The following is a 17,938-nucleotide window of genomic DNA, read 5'->3' as shown; positions in this document are numbered from 1 at the left end:
TCGTACGTTTTAATCTCCTCCATCAGTTATGAGCTGTGGATTTTTCACTGTCAGCTTCTGTGTAAAAGGGAGGTTCCTCTGCAGTTTGTGCATGTACTCTCTGTGCAGACCTCCACGTACAGTACAAACACACACACACACACACTCACACATACACCCTTACAGGTTTGGAATTTAAATGTTTGTGCAATTTTGGCCTCACCATCTATTTCATGCCCCGACTACAACTGAAAGACGTCAGCTGCAGTTTGCCTCACAAATATAGAAGTAGGCTACAGGTTTATAAAAGTAGAAAATAAGATTCATATCTTGAAGAGCAAATGCTAAAAGCCAACGATCTTGATTTTTGATTGATTTTGATTGAAATTCTTTATTCAGTCGCATCACACAATAGCAAACATTATCGACACAAACATTCTCGACAAAATAGTGACTGAAAAGGCACAGGCAGAACCAAATTAAGCTACCCAGCATTTTTACAATATAAAACAATTATTTTATAATAATAACATTATTTCCAAGGAGTATCTTACCTCTATTGTACTCTTCCTCTACAAAAACCTGAAGGTAGAAAGTACAGTTGCCAGTTTTATTGGTCAGAGGTCAAAGGTCGAGGTCACATTAACCTCACAAAACATAATTTTAACTATCATAATGTTCTGCAAAAGCACTTGTCCCCATTATTCCATGCTTTAATCCATGAAGGAAAAGATTTGGACCATGTTTCCTGCAACCTGGCTCGTTGGTTCAGTCAACTTCAGGATGGTAATTGAATTTTTTTCCTTTTTATTTCCTCAAAGACACCATTATACAAGCCACTTGATGATGGATAACCCTTTTCAGATTTCCTGGAACACACCGGAGCTGAGCTGGTGAATGAACAGTTTTCATCGTAGCCAAATGGCCTGCATATTGCTTGTCATTGTTGGCTATTTGAGGGAAAAAGGACAAGTAAATCAGCCCATCAGTCATGTTTCCTTCTGCCTGGAAAACCAGCACTATGGATAATGCAGCCTATTTATAAAAAAAATGTCCATCCATTTAATGTAAGTGCAGCCGGCTGCTGGGTTTTTGTACATGAAGGCGTTCGCTAATTGATGTTTTGACAGCGGCAGCAGGGGAGAGGCCAAGGACTTTGGTGGCTCTGGGAGTGTTTTTCAGCTAAATGACTAAACTTCAGCAGATGATACATGATGTGATGCATCGGGGCGAGACACTGTTGCCCTATTATGTCCCTTTACTGATTTTACATAAGTGTTCTTGTCACTCCCAAAAGCAAAAGCTAAACAGACCTTGGCTTGTATAGACCTGTAACCTAGGACAACATAAAAACCAAAACAGTATAATTAGTCAACTAATAATGACACAAAAAGTCCAGGACAAGAGAAGAGGGAGACATATTGAAATGGTTTAAGGTCACACCTCGTGGCCCAAAGCCAGAAGAGACAAAGACAGAGGTAGCCGTCGAATGCCACAGGTGTGTAAGGACATGCCGAGCATAGTCAGACTCAGCAGCACCGCGACTGATAAGCTCTGTGTGAAATGCAGGATCTATTTTAAGCAGCTGAGGATGGGCATCACTAATTGGTTGCTGCTATTTTTAGAAAATGGTCACTTTTTTTTTTTTTTTTTTTTTTTCCACGAGTGAGAAGATTTACACCGTCTGTACCGCAAATAGAGATGTGAGAGTGCAACCTTCGGCATTAAGAGGAACATTCATGTTTTCTTGTATTGATGACAAATGGGTAGGAAACAGGAAGCAGTTGGATCTTCATGTAAGACGTGGTGTGATGCTGCATCCACCAGAACGTTGACTGTGGTTAACAAGGTCAGAGGCCAAACAAAACAGGGTCACAATGCAAAAGCCGCTTCCTTCAGAGACTCCATTTGAAGATTGTTAGTGTCACAGCGGCGCAACTTTGCCGCCCCGTTTTTGGAAGTGTCATCAAATGTGACCGTATTATTTTCCTTGGCTCCAACTGATGGCTCTTTCACAGCCCAACGTATCTGAAGATCAATGTGGCAGCACAGAAGAGGAAACCTGGAGATCATGGTACAACTGCAGGTTTTCAAACCTTAAAGAGGAACTATGCTACATTTTTACCTTAAAGGGATATTTCAACATTGTGGCAAATTGGCCCATTACCATAATCCCTATAGTTTTAGGAGTAGGCTCATTACCTTTAAGTGTCGGTGCAAGCTGTTTTTAGAACGGCGCGGCAGAGATGCGGGCTATGCACGGCGTGCAGTATTTTCACCTTTCCCTCATCAAACTCATCAAATAAACAATCCAACAATTCCAAAACGCTCTTGTGGACAAGTTGTGACCTGTACATTCACCACGCTGTGAAATAATATACGAGTTGTTTTCGAGGCAAATGCGTAGCCTGAACTACATCCAGACACGGTGGCTCGTCAGAGTGACTTCAAAAGAACAATTAGTTCCGAGTATTTGCCTCATGTGTCGTAATGTTACATAATTATACGTTATTATTTCATAGCGTGGTGAATGTGCAGGTCACAACGAGAGTGTTTTGAGGTTGTTGGATTGTGTATTTAGTTTGATGAGGCAAACGTAGAAATACCATGAGCCTCCGTTGTGTTCGCTAAGCAGCTTGCGTCTCTGCCCCGCCGATCTAAAAACAGCTTGCACCGACAATTAAAGGTAATGAACCTGCTCCTAAGACTATAAGGATTATGGCAATAGGCGAATTTGCCAAAATGTTGAAATATCCCTATGATTAAAAAGCTTCAGAGTAATTGCAATGGTTAAATTAATGACTTGTAACTTGTTCCAGGGAGAATGGAGGCTCTCTGCCTTCCACCTAGCGTCTCTTGGCTGTAAACCAACATTGTAAGATCAGAGCCTCCGACCCGGTGTCCCAGCTCTCGTCTCTGTGGCACAAACGCGCCCCATAACCTGTAATCTCTTGTTTATGACAGATAAGACTACACAAATATACACAATGTAACATTGTATATGACAAATAATGTTATCCACCGCTCCATGGATTGATTTCTTACCACCTTCGTTTAAAACAAATGCACATGGCCGAGAGAAGGGTTAGCAACACAGCAGAAAAGAGTAAGTTTAATAGTTCCGCTTTAAGTTTCGGTCACAAAGTACCAATAAGCTGTGTGTTTTCAAGGTTGCTAGGCACCATGAGTGGCGCTTTGTGACGTAACGGTAATGGTAGCCACAGCTGGTGGTGACGCCAAAGCCTCACCTCACCTCACCTCACCAAATCCTCCGAAGGCCAGATCATCAGCCCCCAGGATGAAACACACACATCACATAGGAAACCTGTACGACCGCCTGTTGTGACACCAACACAACATAACAATGGAGATGCTGTTTCCATCCCAGGACGGAGCACGGCCCGGGGTGGTGGTAAATCTACCAGAGTCTGTCTCAACCTGCCCGACGACACTGCTGTAAAATACAGGAAAGGCCGGTCACAGCTGAATGACAACACAGACTTTCACTACTGCTGCTGGTCTCAGTGTATATTATGTACACAGGAAGAGGCCAGGAGGAAACGGCACTTAGGTCATGACAGCATCAAGCATCACATGACAAGTGTGACAGAAGACATGGTCAGATGATCATGCTAGTGAGGACACAGGTGACACTTACCAAAATAACTTTCCTCTAACTGGGGGAACCACAGTTTTGGATGACAAAGGCAGTTTAACTTAGATACTTAAAGGGATAGTTCACCCAAAATTCAAATTTCACTCATTATCTACTCACCCTCATGTCGACTAAGAGCTGTGAGAATTTTCAGAGTCCTCCGTTCCTTCTCTGAGTTAGGGGGGGGGGGGTCAGCGCAGCAGTATTTGTCCATATAATGGTTGTCAATGGATACCAACTTTCTTCGTTCAAAAAGACACACCAAAAAACATCCAAATACCTCCATACTGCTCGTCTGTAATGTCCCTCTTGTATTGAAGCCCCGAAATGAGAAATGAGTAGATAATGAGTGAAATTTGAATTTTGGGTGAACTATCCCTTTAACACTGCCCTTTATGTGTCCTCTGTCTTCTTCTTAGAGCTGACCCCCCCCCCCCCCCCCCCCCCCCCCCCCCCCCCCCCCCCCCCCCCCCCCCAACCACCACCCTCTATTTGATTTTCATTACATTCCCTTCTGCATCGTGCAGTGTTGGGGGAACAGGGTCAATCAAAAAAAGTCAAACAGACTTGTCTTTGCAGATTGAATTGCATTGTGGCGTTGGGACACATCAGTGAGATGTCGAACAGGTGTCGTGCAGAACCAAACATCTCCACTTCAGTAAATTGAAAATCAAATGAAAGAAAATTATCTAATACATAATAATAATAATAATAATAATAACAAAATTGATTGGTTATAAATTTAAATAAGCCAAGATAACACCAGACTCATGGTGAGTGAACAACAGTTCAGTTACGGTTCATTTAAACTGCCAGTTCATCATAATGGAGAAGTTAAAACAGGTTTGACCTTTATTCAGGGTGACGGGAACTTCATGTTCAGCTTTTTTTTTTCTTTACTCCCTCATGAGTTGCAGATTTTGCTCTCAGAGAAATGATCATCACATCGCTGTTCCTCTCACCTCCTGATTGCATTTAGGCCAAGTGCATGTGCAGTGGGCCAAAATGGGTTAATGTGGGTATTTACGACACTGTAGCCACAACCAATGAAACCAGTTTGCGTTAATGTTGTGACCAACAGGTGTATATATACACACACGTCCTCATTTTTAGAAAAAAAAAAAAAACCAGGTGACCTCCTTTCACGTATGTGCTCTTCCTTCTGTTTTTTTCCTTTGCAGCACCTGAAGCTTCATGTTTTTTTTGCCCTTACAGCAGATAAGCAGAAAACATAAACTCACGAGTGCAGCTGCTCTTTATGGAGACCGAATAAGCTTCCAAAAAAACAAAAGAGGACAAAGTGCTGCAAGCCGGTGCTGGGAATCACCTCCCGCATGCGTAAGGCCCTCTCTGCACGGACCTCATGCCTTAGTGGAAACTTGGCTCTGCTCTTCATCCACTTCTAAACACGACGGCTGCTTACACACAGTCTGCACATCATAATAAACACACGAGGCGAACACCGTGTTTTCACCCAGCAGATCTCCAAAGTGGTGCAAAGGGAGGGCGGCCGGTGGTAATAATCACAACACAACGCAACAGGTGACGCAGATGCATTATAGCACAGGACATATTGTGATTTTTCTGTACATCAGTGTGTCCTGCCCTTTGCCCTTTTTAAGTGTTTCTGGGATATGATGGTGTGAGCCCACATCGCTCCTGGAATAAGGAGTTGGTTGTGCTTGGGAGAGTCTCTGCTAACTTGCTCAGGCAGCAGTGCACACTCCCTCTCCTGCTCTCCTGATAATTTTTTTTTATGTTTATTTTGCAACTCAAGTGTCATATGGACAGGTTGTGCTTATGAAAGAATGACAGCTATTTTAATGGCTGCAGTTTTGCATAATGACTCAATGGAAACACGACAGAGATGGTGCCAAGTGAGGGTAGTGCAAGTTACTCATCCGCAATGTGCGTAAAAAAAAGAAAAGAAAACCGGACCAGCAGGTTTTCTCTGAGCGATTACACATTTCATTCATTTGACATCCTGCTACAGTATGTTTGAAAAAAAATAAAGAAATAAAAGAAATACACGTATGCAAAGCAACAGTGTGTAAACCTCAAACCAGGATAAGGGGCTGTGTGCATGACATCAGGCAGGTGTCTCTTTCTGCATTTAACCGATGACTTGTGCTTTAATCTGTTGAACTATTATGTATTTAAGAGTGTACAGTTGAGTTGACATAAGGGACAGGGTGGGGTGACAGTCATCAGCCGCAAAAGGCCACATCCTAATAACACAGTTTGCATTAAAGATTAAGGTGATGCTAAAACCACATGATGAGTTACATTACATACGTTACACAATAAGATATGTATTACATTATGATACGTTACATTCATTTAATCCGTATTTTATTATAATAATATAAAAAATGTAAAGTGGGAGGTGGCAGATTTAGCGATAAACTCTCTGACGCAAAATAGACAATAGTAGACAAAATGTGCTTTTATCAATTCCATCTCCGACAGCAGGTATGCAGCTAATTTTAGAAAACTAAAAAAGTTGTCAGATAAAGCACGCAACTGTATAACCATCAGATAATCAGCCTCCATTTATCAATCAAAGCCTCGTTTATCAATCTCCATCGGCTGCTCGGCCACCGTCAGACCAGTGACATCTATCCAAGGCCTCGATAAGCTGGAGGACATTTGCACCATGGCTGCTGATGTGTTCGATGCCCGTGCAGCTGCTGCTGCTGCTGCTGCTGCTGCTTTCTCCAACCTCCTCTGATATTGTTGACTTTAATAAGATCTTATGTCCGTGCCTGTGTTTGTTGAAGGGGGATCAGTTCTCATGGCAGCACCTCATTGCTGATTCTTTGAGAGCGCGCACAAAAAGAAAAATGAGACAGAAAAAAAAGAAGAAGCTGAGCCTCCTCTCCGCTAAATTTAACTGTAGGAACCTTTGCTATAAATGGTCAGTTTCTTAACTGAAGTGTCTCTGGCTGACTGAACCTCGCTGTTATCTGAACCGTGGTCCTTGAACGCTCCTTAAAAGTTGCGTGGAAATCTTTTAACCTACATACAGTCGCAACATTCATAGAACAAAGTAAACACGATAGGAATTAAGTTCTCACATTCTCTCAGCTGCACAGGTAACAGGATGTTACGCCATTATCCTGACGCAATGTTATGGTTTACTAATCCACACCCTGGGTGAGTAACGTATCAAATATCAAAGGTGCAGGTGGTGTTGTGCAAAGTGACAATGAATCAACTGTGTGTTATATGTGAGGTCTGTCAGGTAGTTTTACAGATGGACGTGCTGTACGTGGCGGCTGCTGCATTTCTCTTGTCTTAACGTAACAGTTTACAGGTGTGGAGTAAAAAAAAAGAAGAGTATGAATGCCCAGAAGGTTTTGTGAATGTGTCTCTTCTGCAGCTGCAGCAAAAAAAAGTGTTTCCCAGAAAACAACACACAAGACAAGAGGAGAAAAAGTTCCCTAACTCCCTGACTGAACTGTATTTTAGGAATAAAGGGCACCGAGTCTGCTCTGCCTCGAACGTCACATCTTGACCCGACGTTTTAAAAGTGGCAGCCAACAGGATACACAGGGAGGGAATGTTTATGGAGGCGACAGCCTATCGTTGCCTCAGGTCCAGTGACTCATACCAGGGTAAGTCTACTGTTTACACAGCCAGAGCCAATCACGTTAAAGACCTGTCATTCTGAGGGGCCGGAGAGAAACTATAAAGTTGCCTGACAAGTCAAGAGGGAGCAGGAGAGGAGACTGAACCATGAGAGAGAACCTCAGCAGCCTGTCAACCCAAAGCATGGCGCTCCCAGACAGCTTGACACCCACTGACCTGCTCGCAGAGAAGAAGAGCATGAAGTAAGTTGTGTTTAGAAAAACAAGCTTCCTGGTTGTTTGTAAAAAAAGACGTTACTGAGAATTAAATTCACTTTCTTCTTTGTTTTCATTTCACAGGAGGAAAAACTGGAGAAACAGAATAAGACTTCTCCTGAAGACAAACTCATCTAAGTCAGTGTTACATCTGATGAAGAACAGACCTTACAGGTACGATGCTTCTGTGAACACACACACACACTACTAACACACACATACAGTATGATATGGTGTATGTGCTTCATGTTACTTCTATTCAGTTTAGTTTAACCAAATCACATTTCATTTTATGTGACTCAATTTACTTTCAGTTTGATAATATGCTGTAAAGTTTTATGATCATTCTTTATAATTTCTTGCCACTGCACATATCTATAATCCACACTGTATTTCTGCATATATGAAACAGACAGACTGTATATCCAAATATTCTATTGCAGTAATATTGTAATACAATACACACACACACACATACAGTAGGCTATATATATAGGAGTTCAGAGTTACACTTTGCAAAGGAAGTACCTAGTGTCTCCTACTATAATTAACTCTTATACAATGACTGTTCTTATCCCTCAGGCCATCAGCTGATGACGTGAACCAATGGGCGCAGTCACTTGACAAACTACTCGGCCATAAATGTGAGTGTCATTCACTGCAATACTAGTACATGATTACATAAAAAGCGTCTCCAAAGGGGGAGGGGGGGTGGGGGTCACACGGTCAGCAGCACAGAAGAGCTTTATTGGCATCAATAAAACAAAAGGCTGTAATGGCCCTGTGCTTACTTTACCTTACATTAATGGGCAAACAGCAAGTGGGTGCATCACAGGGCTAATTTTAGTGGCCTCATCTTTAATATCTCTCCTCTCCCTCCCTCCCTACTCTCCCTCCCTGCAGATGGGAAAGCGGCCTTTTGTATCTTCCTGAAGTCTGAGTTCTGCGAGGAGAACATTGAGTTTTGGACGGCGTGTGAGGACTTCAGGACGCTGACGTCCCACAAAGAGCTGACGTCCAAGGCCAACACCATTTACGAGGAGTTCATTAAATGTGAAGCTCCCAAGGAGGTAACAGCTGCACAGAGCATACTGCTGTTAAATCCAAACAAATGAGTTCCCTAATTAGTGATTTCAGTCAGAATTTATGAACCTTTAAAGGGATAGTTCACCCAAAATTCAAATTTCACTCATTATCTACTCACCCTCATGTCAACTAAGAGCTGTGAGAATTTTCAGAGTCCTCCGTTCCTTCTCTGAGTTACGGGGGGTCCGCGCAGCAGTATTTGTCCATATAATGGTTGTCAATGGATACCAACTTTCTTCGTCCAAAAAGACACACCAAAAAACATCCAAATACCTCCATAGTGCTCGTCTGTAATGTCCCTCTTGTATTGAAGCCCCGACATGAGAAATTGTTCCGAAAAAAATTAAATAAGTCTATATTTTTAGCTTGTTTGTAGTGGAAGCTCCTCTTCCCAGTTCGTCCAAATTTGACGAACCAGGAAGAGGAGCTTCGAGAATCTTCCGCTACAAAACAAGCTTGAAATATAGACTCATTGAATTTTTTTCGGGACAATTTCGCATTTTGGGGCTTCAATACAAGACGGACATTACATACGAGCAGCATGGAGGTATTTTGATGTTTTTTGGTGTGTCTTTTTGTGACGAAGACAGTTGGTATCCATTTGCAACCGTTATATGGACATGCACTGCGATGCCGAGAAATTTCAATTTTGGGTGAACTATCCCTTTAAGTTTAATCATGCACACAAGCTCTTCTTTGGCTAAAACAGACTGGTGTGTGTTTCCTCTTTGCTCAGATAAACCTGGATTTCCACACCAGGAACGCGATCATCCAGAGCCTCGGCGAGCCCACGGCCACCAGCTTCCTGGCAGCTCAGAGCAAAGTCTACAGCCTGATGGAGAACAACTCCTACCCGAGGTTTATCCACTCCGACCTCTACAAAGACCTGTGTGAAGCTGCCAGGCGAGAGGGCAAGCACATTAAGTCCTAGTCAAACGAGACGCCCCCCACACTCCTGAAGTCATTTGTTTACCGCTGCCTGTGTGACTGTGTGTGAACAGACCACTGATGATGATGATGATGCACTCACTCCCCTCAGGATGAAAAAGACCTGAATACAAATCCTTGATGAGCATAAACATTAACAGCAAGTGTGAGAAAATGCAAAAGTGAAGCCATTTTCTCAACGATGATGTTGGGACGACTGTGTTTGTGTGCGTTAATGCTGCTGCAGGCGGTACGCAACGATTCACCGTCATGGGATTTAAGGTTACGATTTCTTCACCGGGCCATAACCTGCACTTTTTTCTTTTTTTTCTTTTACTATGCTGTTAAAATCTACCAATTTGAGGAACAGTCCAGGCGACAATGATCCTGTTGTCAAGCCACTGTACTACACTACAAGACTTAATATCACTTCTCTATCTATCACCGACAGCATTGTTTGAATGTAATTTCTGCACACACACACACACACACACACACACACACAGGATCTCCCGTGTGGTTTTCATCGCCATATTGCTGTGCTGGTTTTTTACACACGTTTACACAAGAAAGTGAAATTTTATGTATTTAATATTTAAAATTTCTACACGAGACAGTTCTTGACATTGAAACAACTGTGATGATGTTATTTATTGTAAATACTGTGATGCCGCATGACGTGTTGAATGTGAACGAGGCAGCTGGACTGCTTCAGAAATAAACTTTATTCCTAAACATTGAAATATCTCTGATACATTTATTCCCTAATTCAATGAGAAGAAGTAGCCTACTTTGTGGAGCTTTTTTTCTTTTAGCCTCAAAACTTTTACCCATCTCATCTTGATTTTTTGTCAAAGCTACAATATCTTCCTCTTGAAATGATCACATTAGTACATTTAAAGATCGGTGCAAATGCTCCTGTTGCATCATTAGCACATCAGAGTGTCTGAGCTAATCCATGCTGAATTCATTTGCAGGTAATTAGCTAGTTAAAGAGCTAAGCTAACCAGCTAAACCGGGTATGGTGAGTAGGGCAGAACAGAAACCTGCTAATTATAGTGCTTAAACGTATACAATTATACTAGAGGCCATAGGCTACTTGTGTGATGGCACCTTCCTGTTTCTTGTGGTGGTTCATTACAAGCTGTAAGGTGTAGTAGACTATCTATATTTTCTGCACACAGCTGAGAGTCAAATTTAGCATTATGAAAATTAGTTTACAAACGTTATTTGGCGTTACCTAGAAGATCTGCGCCAGATCTCGCCAGAGTGTGTTGTTGAGACAGAGACAGCTGTTTTTGAACAAAGTTAATTTTCTCCTGATTTGACTGTTTGAAATTTGCCATTTTCATGTCAAATTGTTCAGAAGAGATGCGGTTTGGGGAAAATGAGTCCAGTAGTCAACTTACTTCAGTGACAATGGGATGAAAGAATCAACCATAGGGGGCAGAGTCATGGAGAAACCCATGTGACACAGATAGCCTACAGGAAACTGACTCATCATGGGGCGTCTTGTTTCTAAACTGTCTTTGTAATAAAGAATGTACTTTCTGAGAGGTTAAAGCAGGTTTGAGCAAACCAAGGGCTGTGGGCCAAATGTGGCCTATTGGGCTTTTTAATCCAGCCTGCGAAATATTGGTACAAAATTGTCCAAATTATACCAAAGACCGCAAACTTTGATGCGCGGGCAAAAATGGTGACCAATGCTGCTCTGTACTGCTCAATACTGGCCCAGCCTGGACCATAAAATTTTAAAACTTATCGTGGCCAATCAAGCCAAAAAGTTTGCCCACTGCTGGGTTAGAGTGACTTATGTGAAGAACTGCTGTTAATTTCTGCTGTTAAGTTAAATATTTTTTTAACATGAGAGTCTATGGAGATGAAAAACAGCAGAGAGAGGTGAGAGAAAATCAAAATGCTCTCAAAGCTGTGAACCATAAAAACTGAGCCATAGACTGGAAGACGCCAAAACGTAACATGATTAATCGTGGACAAGTCGCTACAAGTGACCGGTTTCCATGTTTCCAGTGTTTTTCTTGTTAAAGACAGCACCGACATTGGTTTAGCCTACTACGTGTCTCAGACAAGTACTGAAATATCTCATGTACTGCTGGAGCAAAGTGAAGAAACATTTTGAAATGTACTTTCTAGAGGGAGAGAACAAAATGTGGCCTATTTTCTGACGTGTAATAACTGTTTATGTACAAGAGGTCCAAACTGGAAATGGGTTTTAAGATAAATGCATGCCGTGCTATGTGCTTGCACTTTGGGTGTTTGGGTTTTTAACAGAAAGGTCACACTCGTCTAGCTACGTAGCCTACTGTAACAATGACAGATTCCCAGAGACAATGTGCTGAATGTTGCGCGACACAAACAAAAACAAAATTCCTCGCAGTATTAGGACATTGTCTCCTCGTGGTGCGGCCAAGCAGGGCTCACTCACGTCATCATCACAGCTGAGCGCTCATACTGTAACAATGGCGCCTGTACAGACAAAAAGAGAGAAAGAGAAAGAAAGAGAGAACATTGACTGACAGCAGAGCGGCCTCCTCTGCTCGTTGTGCATCTGCTGCTCTGATACCGAAGCTGTTTTCCAGCCGTGAACTCACAGTGGAGCCTGACAGTGGCCTGACAAACACCCGGACATGGACATCTCCTCCTGTCTGACGGGGCTGACAGCTCCTCAGACCTGTGTCCTGCTGTCCTGCTGTAATGAGATCATCTTCTACACCACCAGCAGCAGCAGCAGCAGCAGCTCCCCGGGGCTGAACGCTCCGCTGCCTGCTGGCTGCTGGCTCACGGGTTTACAGGAGCAACTCTGTGTGTGATCATCTGAACATGGAAAGTTTTAAAACAGGCACCAACTGTACAACTGGAGACAATGTTTACTTTAGTAGGACTGGAGTTATCATATCATCGTCTAATTTTAAAGTCACACTTAGCTGGAAGACCGTGGAAAGACGTCCTGGTCGTTCCAGAAATAACCGTTGAAATTTTGTACCATCATTCATGATCTGACACTATTGACTATCTGGCTACCAGAGACATTCTATATTATTATTGCCTAGAAGGACTTTCCTCTCATCTGTGTTTGAGGTGAAATGCTTCCGCAGCCACTGGGTGGACTGCCTTGAAGTTTGGTGCAGATGCTCATGTCCTCCTGAGGATGAACCGTAATTAACTTTGAGCCCTTAAACTCCTCAGGAATCTTATGTATCTTATGTATCCAACATAGACCTAATTAAATCTAAATGGCAACACTTAATTTTCTATCAAATGTCCCATCATTCCGACAATTCTTGCCTCCTATGGTCGGTCGGTATTTTTTTCTTTTTTTAAACATCCTACCTTTCCGACAATTCCTTTAATAGCATATTTTTTTCCCCAAAAGATTTTGCACTGGTTGGCCTTAGGCAATGATGAAAGGAGTTGGTTAAAAAGACCTGGGGCCTCATTTATCAAAGAGCGTGTAAAAGTCCTCTTAAATTTTCAGTACGACGGAAAGGCAAAATGTGCGTACGACCAAAAAATATACACTCTTTTCAGATCTATCAAACTCCGCGTACACACGGCTGCACGGTATTTCCCTTGATAGATCACACCGGACCTGAGAAAAGCGTGGATGAGAACACGCCTCATACCCAGCCCCCTAAACGGCCCCATACAACCATATGTGGTCAATGCAAATCAGTTACGTGCATATTAAGTAGCCATGTGCACTCTGGAAACGTGTGGAATGACGTCAGTGGAAGACGGTGAAGACAACAGACGGACGGAGAGCGGAGAAAGAAGCGGAATTTCTCTGAAAGCGAGATACACGGTAACAAGGCAATATCAGTCAGAAACATCATCTTGCATTGAAAGGCTACAATAAATACAAAAAACTCCCAAATCTAAATGAAACAGAACAGAAAGAAGAAGAATCATATTTATTCTGCCCCTTATTTTAGATTATGTCATAATAATTTAAAGCAGGGTTTCCACTGCCAGTCAGTACTACTTTGCACCCCTTTCCAATAACCCCCGATCCGTTCACTGGAAGATTTGATTTTCATTTGTGCATAGCTATAGCCTATATTAAAAAAAAACAAAAAAAACATTGAAGTCCACCAGTCTGTGACTTTTCCTAAAATGATGTTTGGCAGCACCCATTTTTGTTAAATACAATAAATATTATTCACACAAAAAATATCGATCATGTTTTCTCATTTGCTTTGATTTGCTCCGACATTATTGTGCTTGCTGCTTGCTTGTGTGTGTCCAGTCTGGCTACTTAACACACGCACGTCGCAGAAATTATTTTCCAGACTGGACAGACTGGTTGTGGAAGAGTTGTAGCCTACATGCAAGGGAAAAATATCAATATGATATTAAAAGAAAACGAAATTCGTTTTATAAAGCCAGTATTTAGGAGCAAACTAGAGTAAATGTACAGGGGAAAAATCTGAGTCGCTGTGCTTTTCATGTAAAGTGCCGACGTCAACACGTGTGCGGTGGTGGTGGTGGTGGGGGGGGGGTCATCATCACCACCACTTGCTACTTCAACACTTCAAACAGTGTCCGCGCTCCTCTCTCCCTCGCATACTGCAGTTCTCTGACTCTGCAGCGGCGTCGCCAATTCCTCCTGTTCTTCAAAAAGCGTGTAAATGCCGGTACGCCATGGTCGGACTGGTCGTAAATTTTTGCACTTACTCCCGACAAGTTTTGGTTTGATAGATCCCAAATTAGGCGGAGAAAAGTGCGTACGCACAAAATGGGGGAAAGAGCGTGTAAAAAAGCGTGTATCCACAATGATAAATGAGGCCCCTGGGGCCCCTGGGCCTCATTTATCAGTGGGCTGGGTATGAGGCGTGTTCTCATCCACGCTTTTCAAGGGAAATACCGTGCAGCCGTGTGTACGCGGAGTTTGATAGATCTGAAAAGAGTGTATATTTTTTGGTCGTACGCACATTTTGCCTTTCCGTCGTACTGAAAATTTAAGAGGACTTTTACACGCTCTTTGATAAATGAGGCCCCTGGGGCCTCATTTATCATTGTGGATACACCTTTTTTTACGCCATTTTCCCCTTGTTTTGTGCGTACGCACTTTTCTCCGCCAAATTTGGGATCTATCAAGCCAAAACCTGACGGGGAAAAGTGCGGACATTTACACCCATTTTGACCCTGGCGTACGCCTTTTTTGAGGAACAGGAGGAATTGGCGACACCGTTGCTGAGTCAGAGAACTGCAGTGTGAGAGGGAGAGAGGAGCGGAGTACATTTAGAAGAGCACAGAGGATTTTTTTAAAGTAATTGTGGTAGTGGTGGACCGTTGATGCTGGCAATCCAACCCGCTCTATAATAACACTAGGCTTTATGTTAATTGATAAACAGAGCGCATTGTGGATTTTGCTTTTTTGATTAGGCTATATGTGACGTCCGACAAGGATCAAACCATCCAAGTTTAAAAACACACCGGCAGCAGCGCCCGTGATCTGCAGCTACTGAGACTGTTATTATTCTGTCACCTGAGTTAACGAGGTGCACGTGTGTTTGGAGCTGACGAGAGGAGAGAATAAAGAGCGAGACAACGCGGCCTGAGGAGGAACTGTGAAGGACTCAGCTGTAATGGAAAATGACCTAAACCGAGTCCAGTAGAGCTGTAACTGTGTAGTGGGAAGGCCTGCAAAGTAATGGTAACTATCGTCCTGCTTCCTACATTGTTTTAACATCTAGGTAAAAAAAAAAAAAAAAAAAAAAAAGATTTTCTGGGAAAAACGGGCAGATTATATAAGATTCTTCTTCTTTCTGCTCCCTTTTGTTGAGATTTGGGAGGTTTTTGTTTTTATTGTAGCTTATTAAAATGCAAGATCATTTTTCTGACTGATTTATTGCCCGTGTATCTGCTTTCGGAGAAGCGGAGAAGTTCCGCTTCTTTCCCCCGTCCTCCGCCGGTTGTCTCCGTTGTCACTTTGTTGTCACAAAAGTTGCTGCGCCACAGAGAGCACATGGCTAATTAAATATGCACGTGCTGACCATATAGAGTTGTATATAGGCGTTCCGGGGGCGGAGTAAGAGGTGTGTTCACGTGTGCACCATTCTTGAGTCCTGTGTGATTTATTGCGGAGAGTTGTGCGTACGCATAGTTTGATTGATCTGAAAAAGGTGTAAATATTGAGGGTGTACGCCATTTTCGTCTTTTCGCCGTACGCAAATATTTAGTAGCAGTTTTACACCCTCTTTGATAAATGAGGCCCCAGGTAGAGGCGAGACAGGACAGATAGATAGAGTCCAGATAAGTAGGAGGGGTCACCTGTTGAGTAACGCACATTTCCTTATATTGAAAGCCTTGTCAGAATGGTGGGACGATGGCATGTCGGAATAGCAGTATACAGTATGTCGGAGTGGTGGTATGTCTAAATGGTGGGATGTCGGAATGACAGCATGTAACCGTATAGGTGTATGTGTAGGCTGTCTGATTCAGCTAATGGTATAATCTCAACATTAGTGAACCCTGCTATGCGGTCAGGTTCACCTCAAAACTATGGAACCACTGGAGTCTACATGTGTGATTATTTTATTCATTGTGGACCTATTACGAGTTTTATACCATGTCTGTACTTGACTTTAATCTTTTATATGGGCCACTTTGGAGTCTCAAATGAAGGCTATTAGTATTATTATTATCATCACTGTGCACTATCAAGTCGAATAGGTCCATGCAAAAACGAGCGTTTCTGTTGCTAGCTGTTCCTGAGAGACTGTTTAGAGGTAATGAGCTAATATAAGCATGCTGATGAGCTAAACTAATATCATTTAGCAAGTGCCATAATGCTAATGAGCTAAACTAATGTGGTTTCCATGGTGATCATTATACCTGTTAGATTTCAGTTTGTACGTTATTAGTATTTGCTGATGGAAGCACGTTCAGGCTCACAGACCTACAGGCCCGACTCGATCTAAGGAGGGAGGGTTTATCTTTGAGTTTCCTTTTCTAAGGTTTCCTTCATTTAGTTATTTTTTTATGCTAATTATGAAAACCTATTAATCCTCTCTCTCTCTATCGACATAAAATGCCAAATATTTCCTGGCTCCAGCTTCTGGACTCTTGATGGTGGCAAAATTAAACGCTGTTGGGGTTTTGGATCCAACAACATGCAATTTCAGACCATCTTGGGCAGACTAGACGATTACAAAGAAACAGCAAAAAAAAAAAAAAACTATTATTATTTGCGGCTCTAATGCTAATGTTATTTTTCAAAGGACTGTTCCTCGTCTGGGATTGGAAAGGGCCGCTTTTATGAGCCTCCAGAGCCCTTTGAGACACTGGATGTGATAATAAGCTGAACAAATAAACTTTTTCTTGACCTTCAAAGTGGGCCTTCGCAGCACACATTCCATTACGCAACAGTCTTCGGCTATTTTTAAACCTCATTTCTTTTTTGAAGCATCTGCACCAGCATCCGCATACTGCAACATACAGTACAATATCTACTGTGGGACCTAGGTCAAATATAAAGGTTACCACAACAGAAAAGAGAAGGAAATGGAACAAAGGTGTAGTGAAGGTATTCATGAACACACCTGAAGAACTGGCACGGTTGCCCTGAATATTTCTTGTTTGCTCGTCATCCATCCATGTGGCCTCTCTCTCTCTCATCAGATATGATGATACAACAGACACACTGTTCCCTCTCTATGAGCTGGTAGTAAAAACCTGTGGAGGTTTTCATTTGTTGCCATGAAGGCTCTTGGCAACAGACGACTGGGATCCGATCCAAGCAGTACTTAAGGTGTGTATGTAAACAGTGAAGCAGCCAGAAATAGAAAAAAGGGCCACGTTCTACCTCGTGTTGTGGAGACTGGATACGTCAGACACCACAGACCTTTAGACACACACACACAGTGCGTACATGTGCGACCCATAAGTCAGCCAAGTACGACTTCTTCTGTTTAGTGCGAGCCAGAGGTTGATTTAGTAGTGGACTGAACGACGAAGGCCACTTCAGACTCTCCCATGTTAGAAAAACTCCCAACGTGCAGGCGACGGGAAGCTGTTCAAGAAACACGAGTCACTAAATTTGTACCGACCCTTTCTTAATGATGCACTTATAAGGACTTGGCAGCGCAGGCGGTCGGTCAGATGGTCCAATAAACAGATCTCTGGATGTTAAGATTGTTGGAATAGGTTTTGAAAAAGACTCGGCGTTTATCTCACTCAAAAGAATCTGTGGCTTTAGCAGTTAAAGTTATGACGTTCGAAGAGAAGTTTATCAGATGACTTTTTGTTGTGTATTATAAACACTGTTGTTCCTTTGTTGCACCAGTAGGTGGCGGCAAAGCTCTATCGCCAAGTCTGAAGAACTTTTACACAGAAAAATTTAATGAAATAAAGGAAAAATGAATCAATAATTCAGTGTTATGTTGAAGGCCTGAATGTCCGTGAAATCAAACCACTCACAAACATC

The 17,938-nt window shown here is 42.5% G+C and overlaps 1 protein-coding gene across 1 annotated transcript; it reads left to right on the top strand.

Moving 5' to 3' along the window:
- Positions 1–7,372: 7,372 nt before the first annotated feature.
- LOC310984960 (regulator of G-protein signaling 21-like) lies at positions 7,373–9,496 on the top strand (the record flags this gene model as incomplete). Its single annotated transcript, XM_083970343.1, has 5 exons — positions 7,373–7,467; positions 7,564–7,653; positions 8,062–8,123; positions 8,383–8,549; positions 9,302–9,496. 5 exons carry the CDS (start codon positions 7,373–7,375, stop codon positions 9,494–9,496), a joined length of 609 nt encoding a protein of 202 aa, XP_083826469.1.
- Between the last annotated feature and the right edge of the window lie 8,442 nt (positions 9,497–17,938).

This window comes from Trachurus trachurus (genome assembly GCF_905171665.1).
Source record: "Trachurus trachurus genome assembly, chromosome: 4".
Classification (NCBI taxonomy): Eukaryota; Metazoa; Chordata; class Actinopteri; order Carangiformes; family Carangidae; genus Trachurus; species Trachurus trachurus.
The sequence above is the reverse complement of the archived record's forward strand: the minus strand, read 5'-3'. Positions and strand labels throughout refer to the sequence as shown.